This window comes from Varanus komodoensis, unplaced genomic scaffold, assembly GCF_004798865.1.
Source record: "Varanus komodoensis strain SLA01 unplaced genomic scaffold, ASM479886v1 scaffold2, whole genome shotgun sequence".
In the NCBI taxonomy this organism is placed as follows: Eukaryota; Metazoa; Chordata; class Lepidosauria; order Squamata; family Varanidae; genus Varanus; species Varanus komodoensis.
This window is the reverse complement of record NW_025335568.1, coordinates 22721477-22742997: the sequence shown is the minus strand read 5'-3', so window position 1 is coordinate 22742997 and position 21521 is coordinate 22721477. Positions and strand designations below refer to the sequence as shown.

General features: G+C 41.6%; 1 protein-coding gene across 1 annotated transcript; it reads left to right on the top strand.

The window, feature by feature from the left end:
* Positions 1–219: 219 nt before the first annotated feature.
* Positions 220–21205, top strand: ETNPPL (ethanolamine-phosphate phospho-lyase). The gene is made up of 13 exons (XM_044428857.1): positions 220–305; positions 3450–3568; positions 3901–4060; positions 5663–5737; positions 6367–6460; positions 8306–8422; positions 12773–12855; positions 14223–14448; positions 15285–15439; positions 16568–16657; positions 17883–18013; positions 18816–18883; positions 20189–21205. Exons 1-13 carry the CDS (start codon positions 253–255, stop codon positions 20321–20323), a joined length of 1506 nt encoding a protein of 501 aa, XP_044284792.1. The 5' UTR covers positions 220–252; the 3' UTR covers positions 20324–21205.
* The last annotated feature ends 316 nt before the right edge of the window (positions 21206–21521 follow it).

The window sequence follows — 21521 nt, the reverse complement described above, 5'->3', positions numbered from 1 at the left end:
GAGAGCGGCTCCGTCGCGCACCCAGCAGCGAGGCCCGGGAAGAGACCGTCCTGAGCGCGGACAGTTCTCGGAGGCGGGACGGCGCTGGAGGGGGAGGATCGAGGACAAAGGGGCCTGTTTGCCGGGGCCGGAGGTGGGGCTTGGCGTGCAGGCGGCAGGTTATAAAACGGAGGTCTTTTCTCCAAGACCAGCGCAGTGCGAGATCCAGGTGCAGGCGTGCGTAGGGAGGGAACGCGCCCTAGAGCCGGCGGGATGGCGCTGTACAGCAAGGCAGAGACCCTGGAGCTGCGGAAGAAGCACATCGGGTGAGCCCAAGAGGAGAGAGGGGCGAGGCGACGGATCTGGACAGGCTTAGCCGGGGGAAGCCAGGGGGGATCGAGGCCCCTCTTGCGCCCGGGATTAGTCCCCGCAGCGCCGCTGTCTGCCACACGCACCCCTCAGTGGCCCTTCTTCCCCCACGGAAAGGCGGGTTCCACCTGGAGCAAAGACCTTGCCCGCCCCTACGGGGCGCCGCGTCCTCGTGGTGGCCGTCTGGGACATCACGACTCCAAGCCATCGCCCTCTAAACCGGGCCGGTGCTTGCCCAGTCGCCCAGGATCGGGCCGCTCTCTGGAGAGGATTAGAGGGTTGCAGAAGGCAGAGCGTGCGGACTCCTTGGCTGGAGGTGCGGTGCGGGGGGCCCCAGTCCATTCGCGGGAGACCAAACCGGGGCACCCACGCGCCTTCCTCTCTTTCTCCGCCTCCCCTACTCCTTTTAGAAATTGGATCTGGCTTTCCGAAACAAGGACTGCGCACGTGTGGCTGTGAGAATCTTAGTTAAGGAACGCAAAGTCCTCCGGGGAGGGTTTGCTCGCCTTTTGTCGCATCTGTCTGAAAAGATAACTTCAACATTGTACTTTCCTTGATATTTCACGACACTGAAATGACATTTTCCAAAAAGCTCCAGTTTTGTACCTTTCAACTAACACGGATATGCTCTTTTCATATTTAAAAATCGCATATTGTCATCCTTTCAAACAAAATCTAGGATATGATCCAAAGTTTGGTGATTTAAAATATCTAAAAGTATGTTGTGAATCTTCTTCTACCTTTCCTTCTGAAAACAACAGGGTGTGCAGCCTGAGATCATCTGAGGGTCTACTCACTTCAGCGGGTCTTCTGGAGGAATTTTGTTTAACTCTGAACAAAATGCTTATTCGTACATAAATTTTCAAAGGATCAGAGCTCCGCTTTATTTAACATACCCCTGTGCATTTTTGCTTTAATTTTCATTAGTACTTTCTAAAGAGGCTTATTTTAATTCAAGGGGGGGAAGCTTTCTAAAAATACATTTCTAAAGACATGTTCAAGATTGCTTAGAAACAAGCCATTCAAACCTGCAATAGCATTTAAAATTGTGTTCCTCCCCGTTCATTATGCCATCTGTGGAAGCCCCACTAAGTTACCATGATGCTAATTCTCTTCTCTGGGAGGTGCTACTCCAGGGTAAGGCATCTGTCTGAGTGTAAGGAGCCATCTGGCAGCTATAAAATCCTCCCTTTGCCTTTGTGCATAGGCCTTCTGTGACCTTACCTAGCCCCTGTATAAATAGTTAGATTAACAGCTAGGAAGGTGGATCTGTGCTTGACCTTCCAGAGAGAACTTTGACAAGTGTAGTAGACGCAGAGATAGGAATGTCCTGTGAGTGGCCTTAGGTCGGCTAATGTTCGTCTCTGGCAGTATCTTCTTGCCCTTGCATAACCCATGCGCACCAGTGTTATGTAAAACCAAGTCTGTGCTTCTGCCTCTCAAAGCTGAGAAAAGTTCTGTACAAACTGTGACAGTTGCTGACTCTCCTTGGTTATTGCAGCATTAATGTAACCAATGATTTGGCTCTGATGGCAGGCATATTTCAGAGTAATGTGGGGAACCAGTTGAAAACCCACACGGTCAGAACTTTAGACTCTTTTGTAAAATCAGTACAAATGTCTTCCCTTAAAATCTCAGTTACAAAACCAGCCTGTGTTGCTTTCTCCTCCCCTGTCTCTTATTCACACAGCTTGGTGCCTGTGAGTTGTCCCCTCCTCACCCCAGGCTGGCTACATTCACTTTCCTGTACAAGCCAAACAGCATTGTGGGTGAGACAGCATCCTCCATCATGTCCTAGGCCAGCAGGCCAGCATGGGGGCGGGGGGGGGGGCAGAACAGGCTGTGTTGCTTTGCCTCCCCCACCACTCCCTCTGCTGCTGTTCTTTGCTCTCCACAGTCCATTAATATTTCAGCTGTGCAGAGAACTTTCTTATAGGAGTAATCATCTGCTCCTAGAAGATGTTTCTTCCTGAAGAATCAGTAAGAATTACTGAAGAATCAGTAAGAATCACACTTACTGAAGTGTGTAGGGCAGGGGTGGATTGAGTCCTCTTTTAGTAAAGTGCTTGATGTGATGTTATTAGAAAATTGTTTCCGGTTTAACACATTCACAATTTTTGCTGATGCGATTGTTCAGAAGAAAGGGAAGAGAGTTCTCGACTCACCTAAAATAATTTAATCTTGCTTGATAAATCCTAAGCCTCTGATAGCAAGGGGGATAGAGCTGAGCAATGGATTGGATTAAGATCTAGATCTGGGTATAGTGTGCAAAGCATACCTACTTTTTTTCTTGGATAGTTCCTGCATTTCACATTAGAATGCCAAAGGAAGAAGTTGGGTAACAAGACAGAGTAGAACTTAATGATTTATCCCTCAGTGACTGGGAACAGATGATCAGCCAGAAAAGAAACCACGGCGGCTTCCCGGCCCAGCACAAGCGTATCACGTGCTGCACAGTTTGCAGTATGAAACCTTCCCTGGATCCTAGAACAAGCCATAGGTTTCCGAGTAGTTCTGAAGTTACCCTCACTGGGTGCCTTACTAGGTATGGACAACATGGAAAGCTTCATGACCCAAGAGCGATTATGAAACTGCACAGTGTGCAAAAAATAGCACGCAGGGGGTAGGGAAAAGAAACCATCTTCCCTCTACCCCACAATGGACATCCGAACCCACCTAGTGACTCATAGCCAAAGATGTGAATTGTCTCATTTGAATTTTATTGCTTTCATTGACTCCAGTCTAACTAGAAAATAGCCTCCAGAAGTGCTGGATTTCAACTCCCATCATCCCCAAGTTTGCACACTTGTAGAAGTCCTCAGCTGAGGCACCTAACCAGTTTTGCTTCTGTATAGCCCGCAGTGCTTGATCATGCCTAATCTTGGAAGCTAAGCAGGGTCAGGCCTGGTTAGAACGTAGATGAGAGACACGAGTCCTGCACTGAGCTGGAGATTGGACCTGATGGCCTTCTAGGCCTCTTCCAACTGTATGATTCTGTAACTCCTGATGGGCAGTAATGTGTTCGCACATATATTGATAAAGGCTTGAGAACAACTGTTCAGTCAACCTGAACTAAAAGAATTTTTTCTTATATTTTTCAGGCCTTCATGCAAGGTTTTCTTTGCTAAGGACCCTATTAAGATAATGCAGGCTCGTGGCCAGTATATGTTTGATGAGAATGGAGAAAAATACTTGGACTGCATTAATAATGTAGCGCATGGTAAGAGATTCTAGTTTAATATGTGAATGAAAATGCTGTGAAAGTTCCCCTTCATTTTAAGGGGGCAGTAGGTGAGTTCTGGGGGTTATTTTTGTCCCTGTGAGTCACACTTCAAAGAGTTCCTGAATAAATTCATAGGGTGCTAACAGCAAAATAAATAAATAAATCACTGATTTTGCCTCTGGAAATCTATAGCAAACCATCACGAAGAAATTATATTGGGAGTATAATAATCCAAGTGATGCCAAAGACTGTTTTAGGACTGGGATTAGGGTGTATTTGCAGATTGTCTGTATTGGCTAAACAACTCTCCTTTATTTGATCCTCTGTAGTTGGACACAGCCATCCAGATGTGATCAAGGCTGCAGTGAAACAGATGGAATTGCTCAACACCAACTCCCGATTCCTCCATGACAATCTGGTCCAATATGCAAAGCGCCTCACCGCTACCCTTCCAGAACAGCTCTCTGTGTGCTACTTTGTGAACTCTGGGTGTGTCTGAAGGACTTTTTGTTGCTGTCATTTTTGTCTTATATTTATACGTCCAATTCTTGCTTTAACAAATCTGGGCTTTCTAAGATTGTTGTTCAGTCACAGAGGCATGCCCAACTCTTTGTGATCCCTTGACAACATTCCTCCCAGTTCTCCTGTCCTCCACCATCCCTCAGAGTCCACCAAACCCCACACCCACCTCCCCAGTGACCCCATCCAGCCACCTCAACCTCTGCCTCCCCCTTCTCTTTTTGCCCTCAATCATTCCCAGTATCAGGGTCTTTTCCAATGAGTCCTTCCTTCTCATTAGGTGGACAAAGTATTTGAGCTTCAGCTTCAGTATCTGACCTTCTAAAAAGCAATCAGCATTGATTTCCTTTATGATTGACTGATTTGATTTCTTTCCAGTCCAAGGGACTCTCAAGAGTCTTTTCCATTTCATTTCGTTTCATTTCATTTCGTTTCTGCATGTCTTCCAATAGCCAAATGTACATGAACATTTTCATGAAGAAAAAAAAAATTACATGGGCAAACTAGGACAATGTTTATTGATTGTGTTTATATCATGTCCCTTCTCCAAGGAGATCAAGACGGGATACATGACCCTTTCCCTTATTATCATCACAGCAGCCCTGTGAGGCATCTACTCATAGGTTGAGAGTCATGCTAGGCAAAGCCCTACAGTAAAAGCTGCCTGAGGGTTTGAACTTGGGCCTCCCTACTCTTCTTCTAACACTTGAAGCACTAGATTACACTGGCTTCTCCCACAATTTGTCATTATCGGTACTCTACTTATCACTCTCTTACCATGGCATGACAAACTCCACCTAGGCACCTTTAGCAGGTAATGGTCCTGTTTCTGCAAATGAAATCTCTATGAAAGTATATTTCTACATATGAATCAGTTTCAACCAGATGGTAAAACAAAGGAATTCATCTGCATAAATGTTTGCAAGGGTCTTCCTGCACAGTGACCAATGTGGAAGCAATAATATTTTGCAATGGGGAACTGTGGGCTTGTGGGTGCTTTCAGGCTATTGCTATATCTCTCAATGCAGACAATGCTTCAGTGTGCATATGGGGCTGGCTCCTCCACTTGCTTCTACTAGTGGACCATGTTTCCTTTGCATGATTGGGCCATATCATTTCAATCACTAATATTGCAAGCCCCACCCATGAAGTGGGGCGTTGGATCATGCCCACAACCATGTTACCTTTATACATTTTCCATGGCAATGATCCAGGTTGGCAGTGTACCAAAAGCTGAGCTACCAACAATCTGATACTTTGCACCCAATTTTAGATTTTATGGTATTCAGAACATCAGTTTATTCTCAGAATGCATACAGTGTTTTTAAATGATTGCTATTTTTATAGGTGTGAGTGAAGTATTTGTGAAGCAATGTGTTCTTGTTCAACTTTTCACTTCAAATTGAATAGCATCCTATTCTCTCTGACTCATTCCTGTCATATTAATAGCTTCTAGAGATACATTTTAGATGTCTGTCTGCTGTTTTCTGTTTTGTTTTTGTTTGAAAGGTTAGTTTGTTACAGATTCTGTTACAATACCTGATTTCATTGCCTTCTAATTTTCTCCTCCAGGTCAGAAGCAAATGATCTTGCTTTACGCTTGGCTCGGCAGTTCAGTGGCCACCAGGATGTGATTACTCTTGACCAGTAAGCCTGTAGAACTTGTGGATGAAATCAGCTACTAGCAGTGTGGAATAGATAAGATAATGTGCTAAGACAGAGCCTTGTGGTTTCATATGAGGCACCCAGAGCCCCCTCCATGGGAGTTTTGATGCATGCATGAAAGTTCACCACATGCCCCTTTTCAGCTGAGGTCATGGATGAGTTCCTGCATTCCTTTCTGCATTGGAATTGATGTTTACATGTAGGTGATGTGCATTTACAACCAGGAATAAATATATTTATCACAATAGCACTGTTGGGCCAACTGTAGTCCTTCAGACTTGGTTGGACTACAGTGCCCATTAGCCCCAGCTAGGATAGCCAGTGTTCCCCAGCCTACAATTCAAATGAAAAAGAAGAGGCCTTGGAGGATTTTATTAATTCTACCAAGGCTTCTTCCTTCTTGTTTTAATTATGAAACTATTTTGACTTGAACATTATATGAAATATGGAGGGAGAAGTTGTATTTGAATAATTGTTTGTCAGGAAGGAAAAACACAGTCATAGTTTCTGTTAATTATATAGCAGATGCTTCTACAGTTTTAATACTAACATCACATCTATCAGGCTGTAGTTAAATTGAGCTGTCTCATATTATTTGTCTTTCATTTCAGTGCTTATCATGGCCATGTTACCTCCTTGATTGACATCAGTCCATATAAATTTAATCAGCTGGGAAAAGAGGGCAAAAAAGAATTTGTACATGTGGTGAGTATTGTATTATTTTTGGATTTTTAGTTAGCATTTTTGATCCAAATAAATGCTTTTAGGCTGTAATGCTGTGCATAAGAGTTGGGCAAAGTGTGACCTTCCAGATCTTTTGGTCTTTAATTTCCATCAGTCCAAGCCAACATAACCAATGGGAAACTGGAAGTTGCAGCCCACAACATCTGGAAGATCACACAACTTCCGTTAACCCTCACCACTGGCTGTGCTAGCAATAGAGTTATAGGTGAAAACACCTGGAGAAGCACAAGTTACCCACCACGGACATATGCACTTACATGGGATTAAGCCACACAGAACACAATAGGGCCTACATCTATGTATTTTTATTTATTTTTTTTATTTATTAAAACATTTTTATGCCGCCCCATTCGCCGAAGCCTCGGGGCGGCTTACAACACTATGTAGGCTTGCATAGGGAGTGTTCAGTGTGCTTTCTACATCTGACCTTGTTCAGAAAAAATCAAGGTGGCCCTGCTTAGGGCAGAAATAAAGATGCTGTGCTTGGAATCCATTTATGCTACATGCTTCCACCAATACAATGAGCTGAGTGACAGCTCTTGATATCTGCCTCTTCCAAGTTGGTCCAAATGCTTCGCAGTCATGATTTCATGGCCAGCCTGGAGTCTCTGCTATACTAAACTGAACTGACATCCTACAGTAGTTGTCTGAATGGTGTCAACATTTTTCCTCCTTTTTTAGGTAAAAAAATGGGTACAGACGTATGTTGAAAATATGTTTTTCAGCTACCATTTTTTTCTCAGATATGGCACACTTCTATGCATGTTCAAACCAAAGAAAGGTCTACAACTCCTGGCATGCCATAGAAAGTCAACCTGGCTAGCGCATGCTGAAGTTGTAGATCTTTTTTTCAGGATATGATAACACCCTGAATTGCGCAAAGTGGTCCCAAAGCTGCTGTGCCAAGTGTTCTAAACATTTAACAGATCCATCATGAGGTCAAGCACAGGGCTACTTCTTGAAAGATGAGTTGTACATGGATATCAATTTGTTGTTGACGATGATGTTCTAGAATGTACAAAATTTATGCAGAGCAATCACCCTTGTGTAATGCATGCTTGTTGACATCTGTTATTGATGCATGCCTGTATCCCAAGACACAAGTGTGGGATGGGGTAGAAAAGCTTTTAATAAATAAAATAAAATAAATAAATGCCTATAGTCTTCAGGCTGATGGAATAAGCATGCATTTTTTATATATATTGCAGTATCTGTATCCCATGATAAAGCATCTCTGAAGAAATGACCCTTAATCTAGTCATGAAGAATTAATTAGTCTATCAATGACTAAGTAGGTCAGTTGGTAATTATGATGATCAACAACAGAATAGCCATACCATAGAGGGAGGCATGATGCTTCTGATTTTGAGAGTCTGGAAATAAATACAACAGAGGATTGGTCTGTCTGCCATGTCTTGCTTCTGAGCTTTCCAGAGCATCTAATTGGGCAGAGCTGAGGACAGATCTTGAACTAGACAAGCTCTTGGTTCTTTGTCTTTCATGCCTGCATTATAGTTCTAAACTTCTGCAGTGGGTTGGCTTCACACTTATGATGCCTACAGGGGACCTATTGAAATCACTGACTCTCCTCAAACCATGACTAAATCTGGAACCAACCCAATAAATTAGTAGAAGTACAGACCCTTGCCATACCTCAGATACATAATTTATCACTATACATTGTAAAAAAAAAATAAAATTAAAAGATAGCCAGTGGTTTTTAAAGACATTAAAATTGAGAATGATAGCCCCAAGCGATGCAATTAAAATGACAGAGTTTCTAAATACTTTTGTGTTCCTTTTTAGGCTCCTTCTCCAGATACCTACAGAGGAAAATACAAGGAAGACCATCCAGATCCAGGATGTGCCTATGCTGATGATGTGGCAAAGATAATTGAAGAGGCTCAGAAGAATGGTCGCAAGGTATGCAAATATGAGAAAGAGAAGGAGAAACAAAAGTCTGTTTAGATCCCCCACACCCCCGAAAAATGCTTCTGCTGATTTGGTGAATTGACTCTCTTAGACAATTGAAATTTCTTTCATTTTTATCAGATTCCTGGATTTTAAGGTGTTTCCTTCGTCCCTTCCCTGCACATGCTTACCTATCACAGGCAATAATGCAAATGATATGTATGGAGGATCCAAGTAAAGAAGAAAACATATATTTATTCCTTATTTATCTGTTTTATACCCTACCCTTCCACCAAAAATGGCACTTAAAGGAGTTATAAATAAATCTAATCCTCCACTTCCTATATGATATCAGGAATAAATAATCAAAATCTGTTTTGATTCTGTTCTTCATCAACACATCAACATCTTATTGAACTCCATGGGGGATGTATGAGGTAGCAATCATAGCTGCTATAAATCCTAGTTTACGAAAGACATTCTTTTATCTGAAGGCTTTCCAATTTAGATCCTGTTTAACGATAAAGCATTATAAGGAGCGAGTGCCACAGGGGCCTTGCAGTTGCCCACCAGCTGTTAGCACTGGGAGAGCAAACACCGGAGGGAGGCATGCCAGCTCACAGTCGTTCCCACTATGTGGAGATGCATTGTACTCCTATTCAAATTTTAACAATCTAACAATGGTGATCTGTAGCTCTAGATTTGCATCTTCACATATGAATTAGTGTATGCAAGTTGTATCCAAACTTGGTTGTCTTTGATTTTCTTTTTTGGGGAATGCATTGCCTCTTTTTCAGTGACGCATAGGGAGGTACCCCAACGTGACTGTGAGGTTTGTGTAATGTACAGGAGTTAGCAGGAGTATCCATGCTGAAAAATGTACTCCCTCTACACCAAAGAGATTCCCTGTGCATGTGGTCTGAAAGACTAAAACAGCCTTCCGCAAGCCGGAAGGCATGCTGGGAGTTGCAGTCCAAGACATGTGGAGGGTACCAGCTTTGGAGAAGGCTGGTCTACAAGCTATTAAATACTGTAAGCAGAACAGATTGAGAGTCCAGTTTCAGAATTTCTCTTGGTACCTGTGTAACAGAATGTAATCTTACAGAAAGCCATTATGGTTCAGTGAATAAAAATGTTGCACTTGGACCCAATGATTGAGCTTAAATTGCGGTGTAATATGTGGCTTTCATTATTGATTTTCCTGTGCTTCTTTGAAGTTAAATAATTAGAAAATTTTTGTCTTCAGTCTCTAAAAGGTAACAAGTTGATACATACAGTGTAAAGCATAAAAATTGCAAATTGTGCATGGTAAGGATATGAAAGTTAGTGAAAAGAAAAAAATTGAAAGTTTATATGAATAGGAAAGGAGATATGAGTTATGAAGAGATACTCCTCATTTTAGATGGTTTTTTTCAATCCAAGAAGGGAATTACAATCATAAGGCTGATCAAAATAGAGAAGTTTTGGACCTCTGCACATAACGATGGTGCTATTAATTATTGGAGCTATCAGGAAGAGCTGATATATACTATAAAATAGGCAAAATTGAAGAACAAATGAAGATTAAAAAGCATAGTATCCCAATGGAAGAAATAATTTAGAGATATAAATATATTTACATTTCCTTATTTAAAAGACATACAGCTCTCATGGATGTTCATGACTTCAGAACCATTATTTTTTGCCTGTTTCCCCACAGCCATCACTGCCAACTTAAAGTCCTAAGGACTCTACCACCTGTCTTTAATTCCTTATTGAGTTTAAAAAAAAGAAAGAAACTAACGGATAGTTTCTATTTTCTCCCCCTTTTTCTGTTTTCTCCCCCCTCTCGCATATCTTTATAGGTTTTGGTGCCGTAGACCTGTGCCAGGACAAGTTGGTAAAGTTTCACAGACTATTGGGGAACCTTCTACTGCCTGGCTGTAGTGTACCCTCTTCAAATATAGTGTATGCTTCTTTACACGTTATCGCTTGACCTTCTTTCCAGGAAGACTGGATGGGCAGCTTACGAAGACCCCACTGATGCTCAGGGAGGGAGTGTGGGAGGCTGCCACTTAAGAGCAGATTTGGGCTGGCCCTGCAGCCACACTTGGGGGAGAGCAAAGGCATAATACTGCAAATGTAAGCTTCATGTTCCAGTCTTATCTGAACTGCTGATCATGATTCAAAATAATCTTTTTTATTTTTATTCCTAGCAGCTGGAATTACTTCAGCCTTAGACTCTTTTCTTTTGTCAAGTTCCTCACCTTGATGTCTTCTCTACATAAGTTGTTTCCTAAAGCAGGGGTGCCCAAAGTATATTTCTGCACATCTCTAAAATTCAGGCCTTTTGTTTATTGAGACTTCTTAGCCAGAGAAAGAGGATAACATTAACTACAGCAGCTTGTTGTTAATATTTCTGTTTCTATACCACCCAGTAGCCAAAAGTCTTTAGGTGGTTCACAACAATTCATAAAACCACAGAAACCATAGTACAATAAAAACAGCATGAAGTTATCAAAATACATTCTTAAATCAGTTGTTAAGACATTTTTCCAGAGCAACTAGGCTAATTTATTTATTTATTTAAAACATTTCTATGCCGCCCCCATCGCAACAAAGCCTTGGGGTGGCTCACAACAAAACAAAACAAAACAAACAAAATCATACAAAAATTTATACACTAAAAATATTAAAACCCGGTGCATCTCGGCTTAAATTTTTTTTAAAATCCTACATAATAAATTAACACTTAAAATAAGTTTTAAATAAAAAGGTCTTAGCCTGGCACCGAAAAACAAATAACGACAGTGCCAGGCAGACCTCTCTGGGGAGCGCATTCCATAGGTGGGGCGCCACCACAGAGAAGGCCCTCCTCCGGGTACTCACCCTCCTAATATTCCCGGAGGGTTCCCGGAGAAGGGCCTCTGTTGCTGATCTCAAGGGGCGGGCGGGCATATGTCAGAGCCTTCCCATATGCCATTAAGTACCACACCTTACTGAATAGGAAAGGCCTGAGCTGGTACCAAAATGGCTACTGGGATGGTGCCAGGTGGCCTCAGTCCACTTGGGGCATCTCTACTAAGAAGACTCTCCCCAACCCTGTTGCTGCCCTGCAGGCCTTGCTCAGAGATGGCACTGAGAAAGGTCCCCCATGTTAGTCCTTGGGTCCAGATATATTCAGCCAAAGGAGGTGTTCCATCAAGTACTGCAGTCTTGAGCCATGTAAGGCTTTATAGGATAGAATCAGGCTTAGAAGCCCACAGACAGCTAATGCCTCTTGTGCTTGGTTCACAGGGTCCTTGCCATTAATCTGGCTGTCACATGTTGAGCAAGCTGCAGCTTCTGAATAGTTCTCAATGGCCGCCCTATGCAGAATGCACAGCAGTAATCTAACTTACAATACCAGAGCATGGAAAACTGATACCAGACTAGCCTGTTCTTGACAGGGGCATAGCTGGGTCTCCAGACAAAGCCAGGAGAAGGCATCCTGTGCCACTGAGGCCATTTTAGTCTAAACTGGCAAAGGGGGTTCCAGGAGACCCCAAGCAATGAACCTGCTCCATCCAGAACAGGTCCAACACCCTCCATCTGGTCTGAGAAATCTCCCACTAACAGCATTTCAGTTTCATCTGGCCTGAACTTCAGTTTGTTAACCCTTATTCAGACAAGTGCTGATTTAGTGCATCCACAGCCTTACCTGATGGACAAAAGAGAAAGAAATGGAACCATGCCATTAGCATACTGATGGCAGTGACCCCTTTTAGTGGTTTACCTAGATTTTAAATAGCGTGAGGAATGTCATACAGAGTGATGCCACTATAACAGGGATGCAGAACTTCAGCTCAAGCAGCCAAATTTGGCTCCCTAATGATCTCAATTCAGCTGCCCAGGGTTTTGCAGGAAGCCACAATGCTTTCCCTGCTCACGTTCCTTTCCCCCAGTCTTCTGTGGTTTAGTAGTTTCACAGCTTTTGTGCAATGTTTACATCCCAGCTAAAAGGTTGAGATGTCTTCCTTGAACAGAATCATCCATCAGTATTTTTCTTTTGTATTCTGTAAGTGCACCCTGGCTGAAGTAGATAATTAAATATATGTGTCTGCTTTGAAGGCCAAATTAAACACTTTTGGTACCTGAAGTCCACAATTGGCCTTCATATCAAGAAGAATTTGACTGGATGCTTGCTCTGACATTGAAAAATTGGGCACCCCTGGGACTGTGTTGTCATTGTTTCTTGTAGCTGCTGAAGATGCAGTATAGCTGCCCATGCCATTTGTTCATTATCTTGCCTGTTTTTGTAGGGTTCATGCCTCTAACTGTTGGCTCACTTGCAAAAAGAGTAGGCAAAAGAATGTTCTTCTTACAACATCTTCTCTTGCTTAGATTGCTGCCTTTATTGCTGAATCCATGCAGAGTTGCGGAGGCCAAGTAATTCCGCCTGCAGGCTATTTCCAGAAAGTGGCAGAGTATGTATAGTGCTTGGAATGGGTTAATTATAGCATGTTACTTAATAAAGCAGAATTAGTTAATGATGCCTAGGTAGTGGTCCATTCTACTTATCTGGAAATATCTGTTTGTAACTTTCAGACAGTAAATGGCTTTGATGACTTTTTAAATTCCTTTGTAAATAAATAAGACAAGCGCTGCTCAATTAGACCAAATGTTTGTCTAGTTCAGCACTCTGTTTCCACAGTGGTCAACCAGTTGCCTCTGAAGAGCCCACAAGAAGGATGAGTGCAATAGCTGCCTTGCATTGATATTCCCCAGAAACTAGTATTCAGAGGCATACAATTTCCATAGCTCAGCTGCACACTGAATGAAGACGTACTTCCTTTGCAAGTGAAAAAAGAATAGCCTTTGTCCAGCAGTGTTAGCATGCTGGAGAGTCAAATTTGTCCGAATCAAATTTCATATATGCACATATGGAGCTGAGTTATCTAAAGAGATCTGAATATGCAAAGAATGGAATGCCTCCTTATTGCAGGTTTGAATTGATGGACACATTCAGGGAAATTCACATAGTACAGCTTTCCTACCCTGTACTATTTGAGAATGGAGATGGCAAAATGGCATTTTGAATCTCCCCCTCTTTTGTTTTGCTTTGTTTTTAGTTTTTAAAGGCCTGTATGTAGCAAAGGAGCAGGTTGTCAAGAAGGGCACATTAGAATTTTTTCACAAGCATATTAGCATTATATAACTCACTCAGGGAGATGTGTGGCAGGCTAAACATTTAATTAATAAATAATATAGAAAAAGTGTCTTAGATGGGGAACATTTAACACTGGGATCTCCATCTGTATTCTCTAAAACAATGTTGTATGAGGGTATAATTTTCATGAGCATTTGTTTATTTTTAATAGTCCCATTCTCTGCTTAAAGTAATGAATAATAATAATAATAGGTCAATAAAATAGGCTTATAATGCATTAAGAATACTTTCAAAAGCCCATTTGATTGCTGAATGTCAGCACTGAGCAACTTGTGGCCCTCCCAGCAGCTTTAACCTCACAGCAAATGCAGGGAGCCGCAGGCCAAAACATCGGGAGATGGCCACATATTGTGTGTTACTGTGTGCTGGATGCGTTGAATCTCATCCAGTGTCTGAAGTCCAAGTAGATCCTTCTGCAGCCTGATAGAGTAAACTCAGATCATCTGAATCTTCATCCAATAAAGGACACACAGCCTGATAAAAAAGCCCTTGTGGGACCATGTTTGAAGCCTTCAAATGATGGTTTATGTTTTGGAAAGCAGGGAATTGTACTTAAGCATAATCCAGCTCTTTGGGGTCTTCGAAGATGGTGAGGTATCTGGACTGTTCCTCTTTTATTTGCAGATATGTCCACAAAGCAGGTGGTGTTTTCATAGCGGATGAAGTCCAGGTTGGTTTTGGTCGAGTTGGGAAATATTTCTGGGGATTCCAGCTACAAGGTGAAGACTTTGTGCCTGACATTGTCACTATGGGAAAGCCAATTGGCAATGGTCATCCAATGTCTTGTGTAGTTACAACAAGAGAGATTGCTGAAGCCTTTGGTGCCTCTGGACTGGAGTATTTCAACACTGTGAGTGTCCCTTCTAATATTATGACTGAGTAATTGGTCTCATGGTGGTTTTTTTTTTTTTTTTCGATTTATATCCTACCTTTTTCCTACAAAGGGCTCAAGGCAGCTTACATCTCCTCCTCCATCTTATCCCCACAACAACAACCCTGTGAGGTAGGTTGGGCTGAGAGTCTGTGACTGGCCCAGAGTCACCCAGTTGGCTCCATGGCTGAGCGGGGACTCGAACCCACATCGTCTGAGTCCCAGTCCCACGGTCTTAACCACTACACCACACTGTTGATCACACATGCCTCATTATGAATTGCATGCATAATTGCCCATCACAGATCACCATCAATAATTTCCCTGTTACCTAATAGCATGGTTTTTCACTGGAGATTGTTCACACATCCAGCAGGCTTGGCCAACTGACCCTGGTCTAACCTATGGAGAGTAGAAAGTAAAAGCACATCTTCCTTTTCCATTCATCAAGTAGACGTCGTGAACCACTGAATGGACTCTGGGGCTCCCCACTTTTGATTTTATGCATATAGGTGTGTATTATGCTTCCATGGTGATATTTGGGGATACTCGAGATAGCACAGGTGCACATTTGCTCCCTATTATGCATCCAGGGAGGGGTATCATCCAAGCCAGTAAGGTGTGTTTGTGTATTGAGTGCTCAAGGGATGTATGTGCAGGTGTCCATCAAGCAAAGGATTGTTCTCTGAAAAGTAAGACCCTTGGCCACCTAAACCAATACCAAGCCCTGACTTGCACATAGTCACAAAACTTTCAAGATGCATATATATAAACTGAAGTAACAGCTCTGTTTTTTCACCCATTGTTGCTTTCAGTTTGGTGGTAACCCAGTATCCTGTGCAATTGGATTGGCTGTTTTGGATATAATAGAGAAAGAAGGTCTTCAACAGAATGCCACATGTGTTGGAGACTACCTCACTGGGCTACTAAAAGAACAGAAGGAAAAACATCCACTGGTGGGAGATGTCAGGTAGGCCCAGCACTGTACACATGCTTTTACGTAAGAGTCTTATCTAGAATAATACCTGGGAAGAGCCACACACATGTCAGAGGTGTGGTAGCTATCATCTAACATTGTCCAATGCATTATATGTGGGGCTCTTTGAAACATGTTGGAAACTCCACAGTGGGGCTGCCAGGCAATGGCAACATACCTTGCCAGCAATGAAACGCTTTATGGGTTGCAGTGCATTTCAAGTGCAACAGTTGCAGTGCAACAGTTCCAATTGCTGGTGCTTACCCTTAAAGCTTCATTTGGCTTAGGAACCAGGTACCTGAAAGAACACTTCCTCCCTTATCAACTCACCTTTGCATAGAGGTTATCTTTGTATAGAGGTGGTGGTAATGGGGGTGATTTTCTAGACCTTTCCACAGCCAAAGCTCTCTGGACAGTTTACAACAATCCATAAGACAGATAACAGAGTATGATAAAATATATAAAATCAGAAAAAATTAAAAGTTTAAAAGAGTTAGAAAAGACTTGGAATGGGTAATTCCTTCAAGCCCCTGGCTATCCAGATGAAAGCCTTGGCGTTAGGGGCCATCTTAACCTGGCGCTGAAAAGAGGACAGATTTGGTGCCAGCTGAGCTGCAGTGAGAGGCTGTTCCATAATCAGGGGCCACCACAGAGAAAGCCCTTTCCCTTCATGCCACCCTCTGCCCTCTGCAAGTGGGGAAAGTCAGCAGGGGACCTTGGAGTGTGGCCAACATGCAGGGGTCACCTCTCTCTTGATACAATGATAACTCTGTGATGATAAGCAATGATAACTCTGTGATGCTAGCCACATTAGGCTACTGAAAACTACCATTCTGGGGAGGACACTGTGCTGTATAACCTTTCCTCCTTGCATCTAGTTTTCTGTCCAGAGGAGGGGATTTACTGTAAATTTTTTGCTAGTCTGAAGTGACTCATCCCCAGTGATAGTGAGAATATCCTTAGTGCAGTGAAATTGCAGCTGTTTTAGGCTATGTATGAAATATACTTCTGTAGCATTTTGTTTCTTTTGCATAAGTCCGGGGTGGCATGCTAGGTACAGAACAGGGACAGTTGGTTGCTGGAATGCTGGTCTCACCAGGATGTCTCTTCTTTGTATTTTAGAGGTGTTGGTTTGTTTGTTGGTGTGGATCTGGTGAAGGATCAACAAAAAAGAACACCTGCCACTGCTGAGGCCCAGCATATCATCTATAAGTAAATATCTTGACTGGTTTACATTAGATGTTCCTGCCTCTGGTTAGGCTTTGCAAGATTTCCTAATCTAGACAAACTTGGACATATCTAAGTAGAAAGATCTCAAGTTCATAATCAAGCTGCACTGAGTCATTTAAGACATCCATATCTAATTAATTTTGTCTAGCAGTCCTTGAACTAGGGTCAGTTCTACTACTAGGCAGAGTGATACGGCTGACTCAGGCATCTGATTTCAGGTGCCTCAAAAGGGCAGCAAAATTATTGTTTATTATGATTATTGCATTTCTCCTCCTAAGGAGAGACATTTGTGGGAGGCTTTTCCATGGCCAGCCTTGTATATCAGGCACCTTGACTTGAGGGGCTCCATTTGTTCTTCTGTCCCAGGCAGAAAAATGTCTTTAGCTGACCCTAACTATTGGACAGAGAATGCTGGACTACATGGTCCTTTTGTCTCGTGTACCAGAGGCAGCTGCACATTTGTTTGCATGATTGCCTGTTTGCATAATTGCTGATCCAAATGTTCCAGCAGATGGGCTGGGGGAGAACCTTCTCAAAGGTTGGGAGGGGGTGAACTAGTCAGTGGGAGCAGAGGATTTTTTCTGGTGGGAAGACTCACTTTTTAGCCAGGTGGCTCAGTGGTCTCCATCATTTTTAGTCCCGAAAGATGAACAGGCTACGGCACTCATAAGCCTAATTGTAAATAATCACTTTTAAGAATGGCAATAGGATCATTATGACATGATGACATAGTGTAGGTCCCAGCAACATGGTCAAGAAAAAAAATATATGGCTGCCTCCTTGGATCAGGGGTGCAGCTCTCTTTCCCCACCTTTCTACAAAAGTAAGTATCCCCCTCAGAAAGTAAGTACCCCCATCTGCAAAGTCATTGCAGCTTATATGAAAAGCCTGTGGAAGTTGCAGAACTTTTCTGCCTATCTTCCTGGGAGGACCATATATCCGAAAGCCCGGAGGATTGGCTGGGATTAATCCTAATTTGGATAATTTTTCTGGTGTAATTCAGCACTGCTGTATTATCCTAACTCCTCACATATCAGCCCAAAACAATGCTGAACATTCAGTGAAAATAAATTAGGAGTCCCTCAGAACTGAGAGCTGAGACCTTCAGTTCATCCCTGACACAAGATATAGCTTTAAAGGAATATGTTGTAATGTGCCTTCATTTCACTTTTTGTCCTTAAAAGTAAGTATGTTTCCTTCTAACCAGACTGAAAGAACGGAGGATACTTCTGAGTGCAGATGGACCATATAGAAACATACTGAAATTTAAGCCCCCCATGTGCTTCAGTATGGAAGATGCAAAGTTCGTAGTTGATCAACTGGATGAGCTCCTTACAGGTGAGCATTCTTGCTGAACTGTAGGCCATGCTTACCTGTTGATTTACAAAGCTGGTATCTGAGTTTGTTCCACAGTAAGAAAGGCAGGGGCTTGGGATGTTAAGAGAACAAGAGGAGAACTGTAGAAGGATTTAGTGAATGTATGCTTACTCAGCTTCCTGGCACTTTGCAAAGATATAATCCCCTGTCTTCAGGGAAGATTTGGCCACTTTATCTGCCAGGAAACAAAACAAGAGTGGGTCAGTTTGTGAGTTTTCCAGAGGCATCATGCTGATAATTGTTGAAGATGAAAAGTTAGGCTATATAAACCATGGTTTGATCCAGTACTTCCCAGGTGAGCTCTACAGGAAACTCTGGTTAATTGCTGTTTACAAAGATGTTGCCTAGGAGTTGGGAATGTTTATCCTGGAAAGGAAAATTTTAAGAAGAGATATGAAAAACAAGTCACACGTTTTGGGCAAGTGTGCTTGATGCTGCTCCAAAGGGTGGGACCTGGACCAACAGGTTCAACATACAAGAGAGGGTTTTGTCGTGGTTGTTGTTGTTTTATAACTAAATATTTGGAAGGATATCCTGATGAAAATTGAAAATAGGTAGTGAATTCTCTGTTGATAGAGATGTTTAAGTGAAGGCTGTATGGCCACTATTTCCAATACTGTAGCATTCACCCATGCATTGGATGATGGCTGATGTTCTTCACAACTTGGTGACTCTATTATTTAAAATCATGTCATCATTTCTATACACTTTCTCAAAAACATACACCTAACAAAGGAAAACATTTTCCCCTCTCTTGTCTTAGATTTAGAAGAAGTAAGTGTAACCCCAACTAGAAATGGACTATCTACAAGCATACAGTGTAAAAGAAAGGTACGTTTGGAAAATAGGGAACAAACTGATGTCACACTGCTTCAATGAGTGCAATCATTGAAGAATATAGGATATTCTTGTAGAATATAAGCTACAAAGGCTCCATGAAATTCAAACAGATCTAATTTTTGAATCTTTGTCTTCTATGTAATGAATTAAGGCTCTTTGTATTCCTTTCTTTCTTCTCTAATCCTTAATCCTGGGACATTTATTCTAAGTGATTAAATGTTTGCTGTTTGCTCACACCTTTCCCTTATTATCCTTAATTTTTGCATAGTTCCCCTCTCTGTGTTTTCTTATACTTCTCTCTTACATGTTTTCTTCCCTGTTGTCTTGTATTCTCCTACTTCTGATGTCTAAATTTAGCTGGGAAGTATCTGTCTTTTGCAGCTGTTACTTCATAAGATACAGATAATAATGATGATAGTGACTGACAATAATGATACTGAGATCATGGGAATAGATGGATCATTCTAAATCTATAGGTGTTACTTTTTCATTCATTATTATTTATTCATAATCTGTTCCCTCCCATTTCTTTATTAAAATGGTAGGTATTTTATTTTTTGTTTCACATAGCTGTTACATTGTGCAGATTCTTTCCTGCTCTTAGCTCTGTTGTGGATGATGCTTTACATGAATGTAAATATTTTGTTTTCAAAATGCTAAATGTTGCCCAGTGCTGAAAGGCAACTCATAAGTGTATAAATCAACACATTTTAAAATCCTAACAGACATTTCTAAACATTTCTCCCTTGATATATGTATTGTAAATACATTTCATGTGCTTTTTAAAAGCCAGGAACTGCATATCAAAATTTAGAAATGTGCAAAAATTGAAAGAGGAACTTCTGGTCCACACATTCACCTGTGATTGGGTAGGAAATGGGCTGCCTGCAGCATCTCCAGATACTTTTCTTGATGCCTACTGAGACACCCTATTCCTTCCCATTTTATTTAAAAATAAAAATATTTTGATTGGTAGCAGCTGGGATTGCTTCAAAGTGAAGTGGAAGGCTGTATCTGACTCAATTTAATTTCCCATGTTTGCATCCAGGCAGGTTACTTTTCTTTTGTAACTAGCCATACTCACCACTGTCAGCCATTTTGTGGCTGTGCCCACAACACTCTCTCAAATTTCCAAATGTGCCCTGCTCCTGGTCCAGTTCAGACCACAGAGAATTCTATGAGTATCCCTTCCTAAAGTCCACAGGAGTGAGACGTGGTCCTCATACTTACCAGGACTCCAAATACAGACCAATATCAGTCTTCGCTTATTCACTCAAATGACTCCCTTTATTTTAGGGACCTACTGATGGGACCACACAACTGGAAAGCATCAGCGAAAGCATCAACCATCTCAATGGAAGTGCCTTTAAACATGAAAATGGATTTTGTGCTGAAGGCCATAAAGTGCCTCTCAAAAGGATCAGGACATGAAGTTTGAAAGAAGAACCACAATAAATGGTTGAATGTTTTTAAAGACAAACAGATATGTACTCTAGGTGATCATAATACTGGCTGATTCTCATAGATGATGGAGATAGTATTCATTTACCTACCATCTAAATTTGAAGCATCAGGCTTTTCAGCCATACTGTAAAACTTGCGTAGCCTCCTTGTTTGAGATGCCTAACACAGGTTTGGACAGATCTTTCTTCCTCTGTTTGAAATTTCAATATGCAGTATTGAAATATTACTAATATCCCATGTTTTAATGGCTGATGTAATACACTGTGCAACATTTGGCCAAGGCAATTCATGCCAATACTGAAATAAAATATTGTACAATTAAATATTTATCTTGTAGCCTTCACGTGCAACCAGACATGGAACAACCAAGTGCATTTTTAAATTTTTAAACCTAAAAATTCTACCAGTCAAATTTTTAGATTGTGGTTCTATACACATTTACCTGGAAGTAAATGGATCCAGGTGACTCTGTTAGCAAGAAAGGACAAATAAATCCAGCACCCATTTCTCTCTGCCTCTCAAATTGATTTCAGCATTTTTTTTTAGATGCAGTATATATTTGCACATGGAATTTTCTCCTGTAGCTAGAGATAAATGCACAGAATCAATCTTGTTTTATATTCCCTAATGAAGACTTTTATTACCGATTATATAATATGACTGAAGTGTACAAACTGTTGGATGACTGTCAACTGTAAAGTATCTCTATATTTAAATCAGATGCCCTCTGGTTATATATGTTTGTCAGTGCTTTCTTAATGTTATCAGCATTCTTTACAAACTGATAGAATACTAGTGAGTTTTCCACTTACTAGGCAGTCTTGTTTATTCCAAGAATAAAATTATTTTAACCTCTGAATCATCAAGTTGTGACATGAATAATTTACCGTCAGGATATAATAATTACTTGGTAAGGTTTTTCAAGCTGGTCTTTACCCTCATTCACTCATCTCAAACTAGGCTTAGCTATAAATTAACATGATAAATGCAGATGGGTATCACTTTCTTGCAGGAGATGCATCGCAGTCCAGGGGTCACTCTTGCAAGTACTTTTCGCTGTGCACAAACACGGACGTTAGCAAGCGCTCTAGCAAATACAACCCAAAGGAGTTCAGTACTACATTGCACTTCAAAAGGAGGTTTGATAAATGACAAATGGGACATG

Coding starts and splice junctions, on each gene's coding strand:
- ETNPPL (XM_044428857.1), top strand. CDS start 253: ATGGCGCTGTACAGCAAGGCAGAGACCCTGGAGCTGCGGAAGAAGCAC. Junction 306..3,449: donor CTGCGGAAGAAGCACATCGG/GTGAGCCCAAGA, acceptor TATATTTTTCAG/GCCTTCATGCAAGGTTTTCT. Junction 18,884..20,188: donor GCATACAGTGTAAAAGAAAG/GTACGTTTGGAA, acceptor CCTTTATTTTAG/GGACCTACTGATGGGACCAC.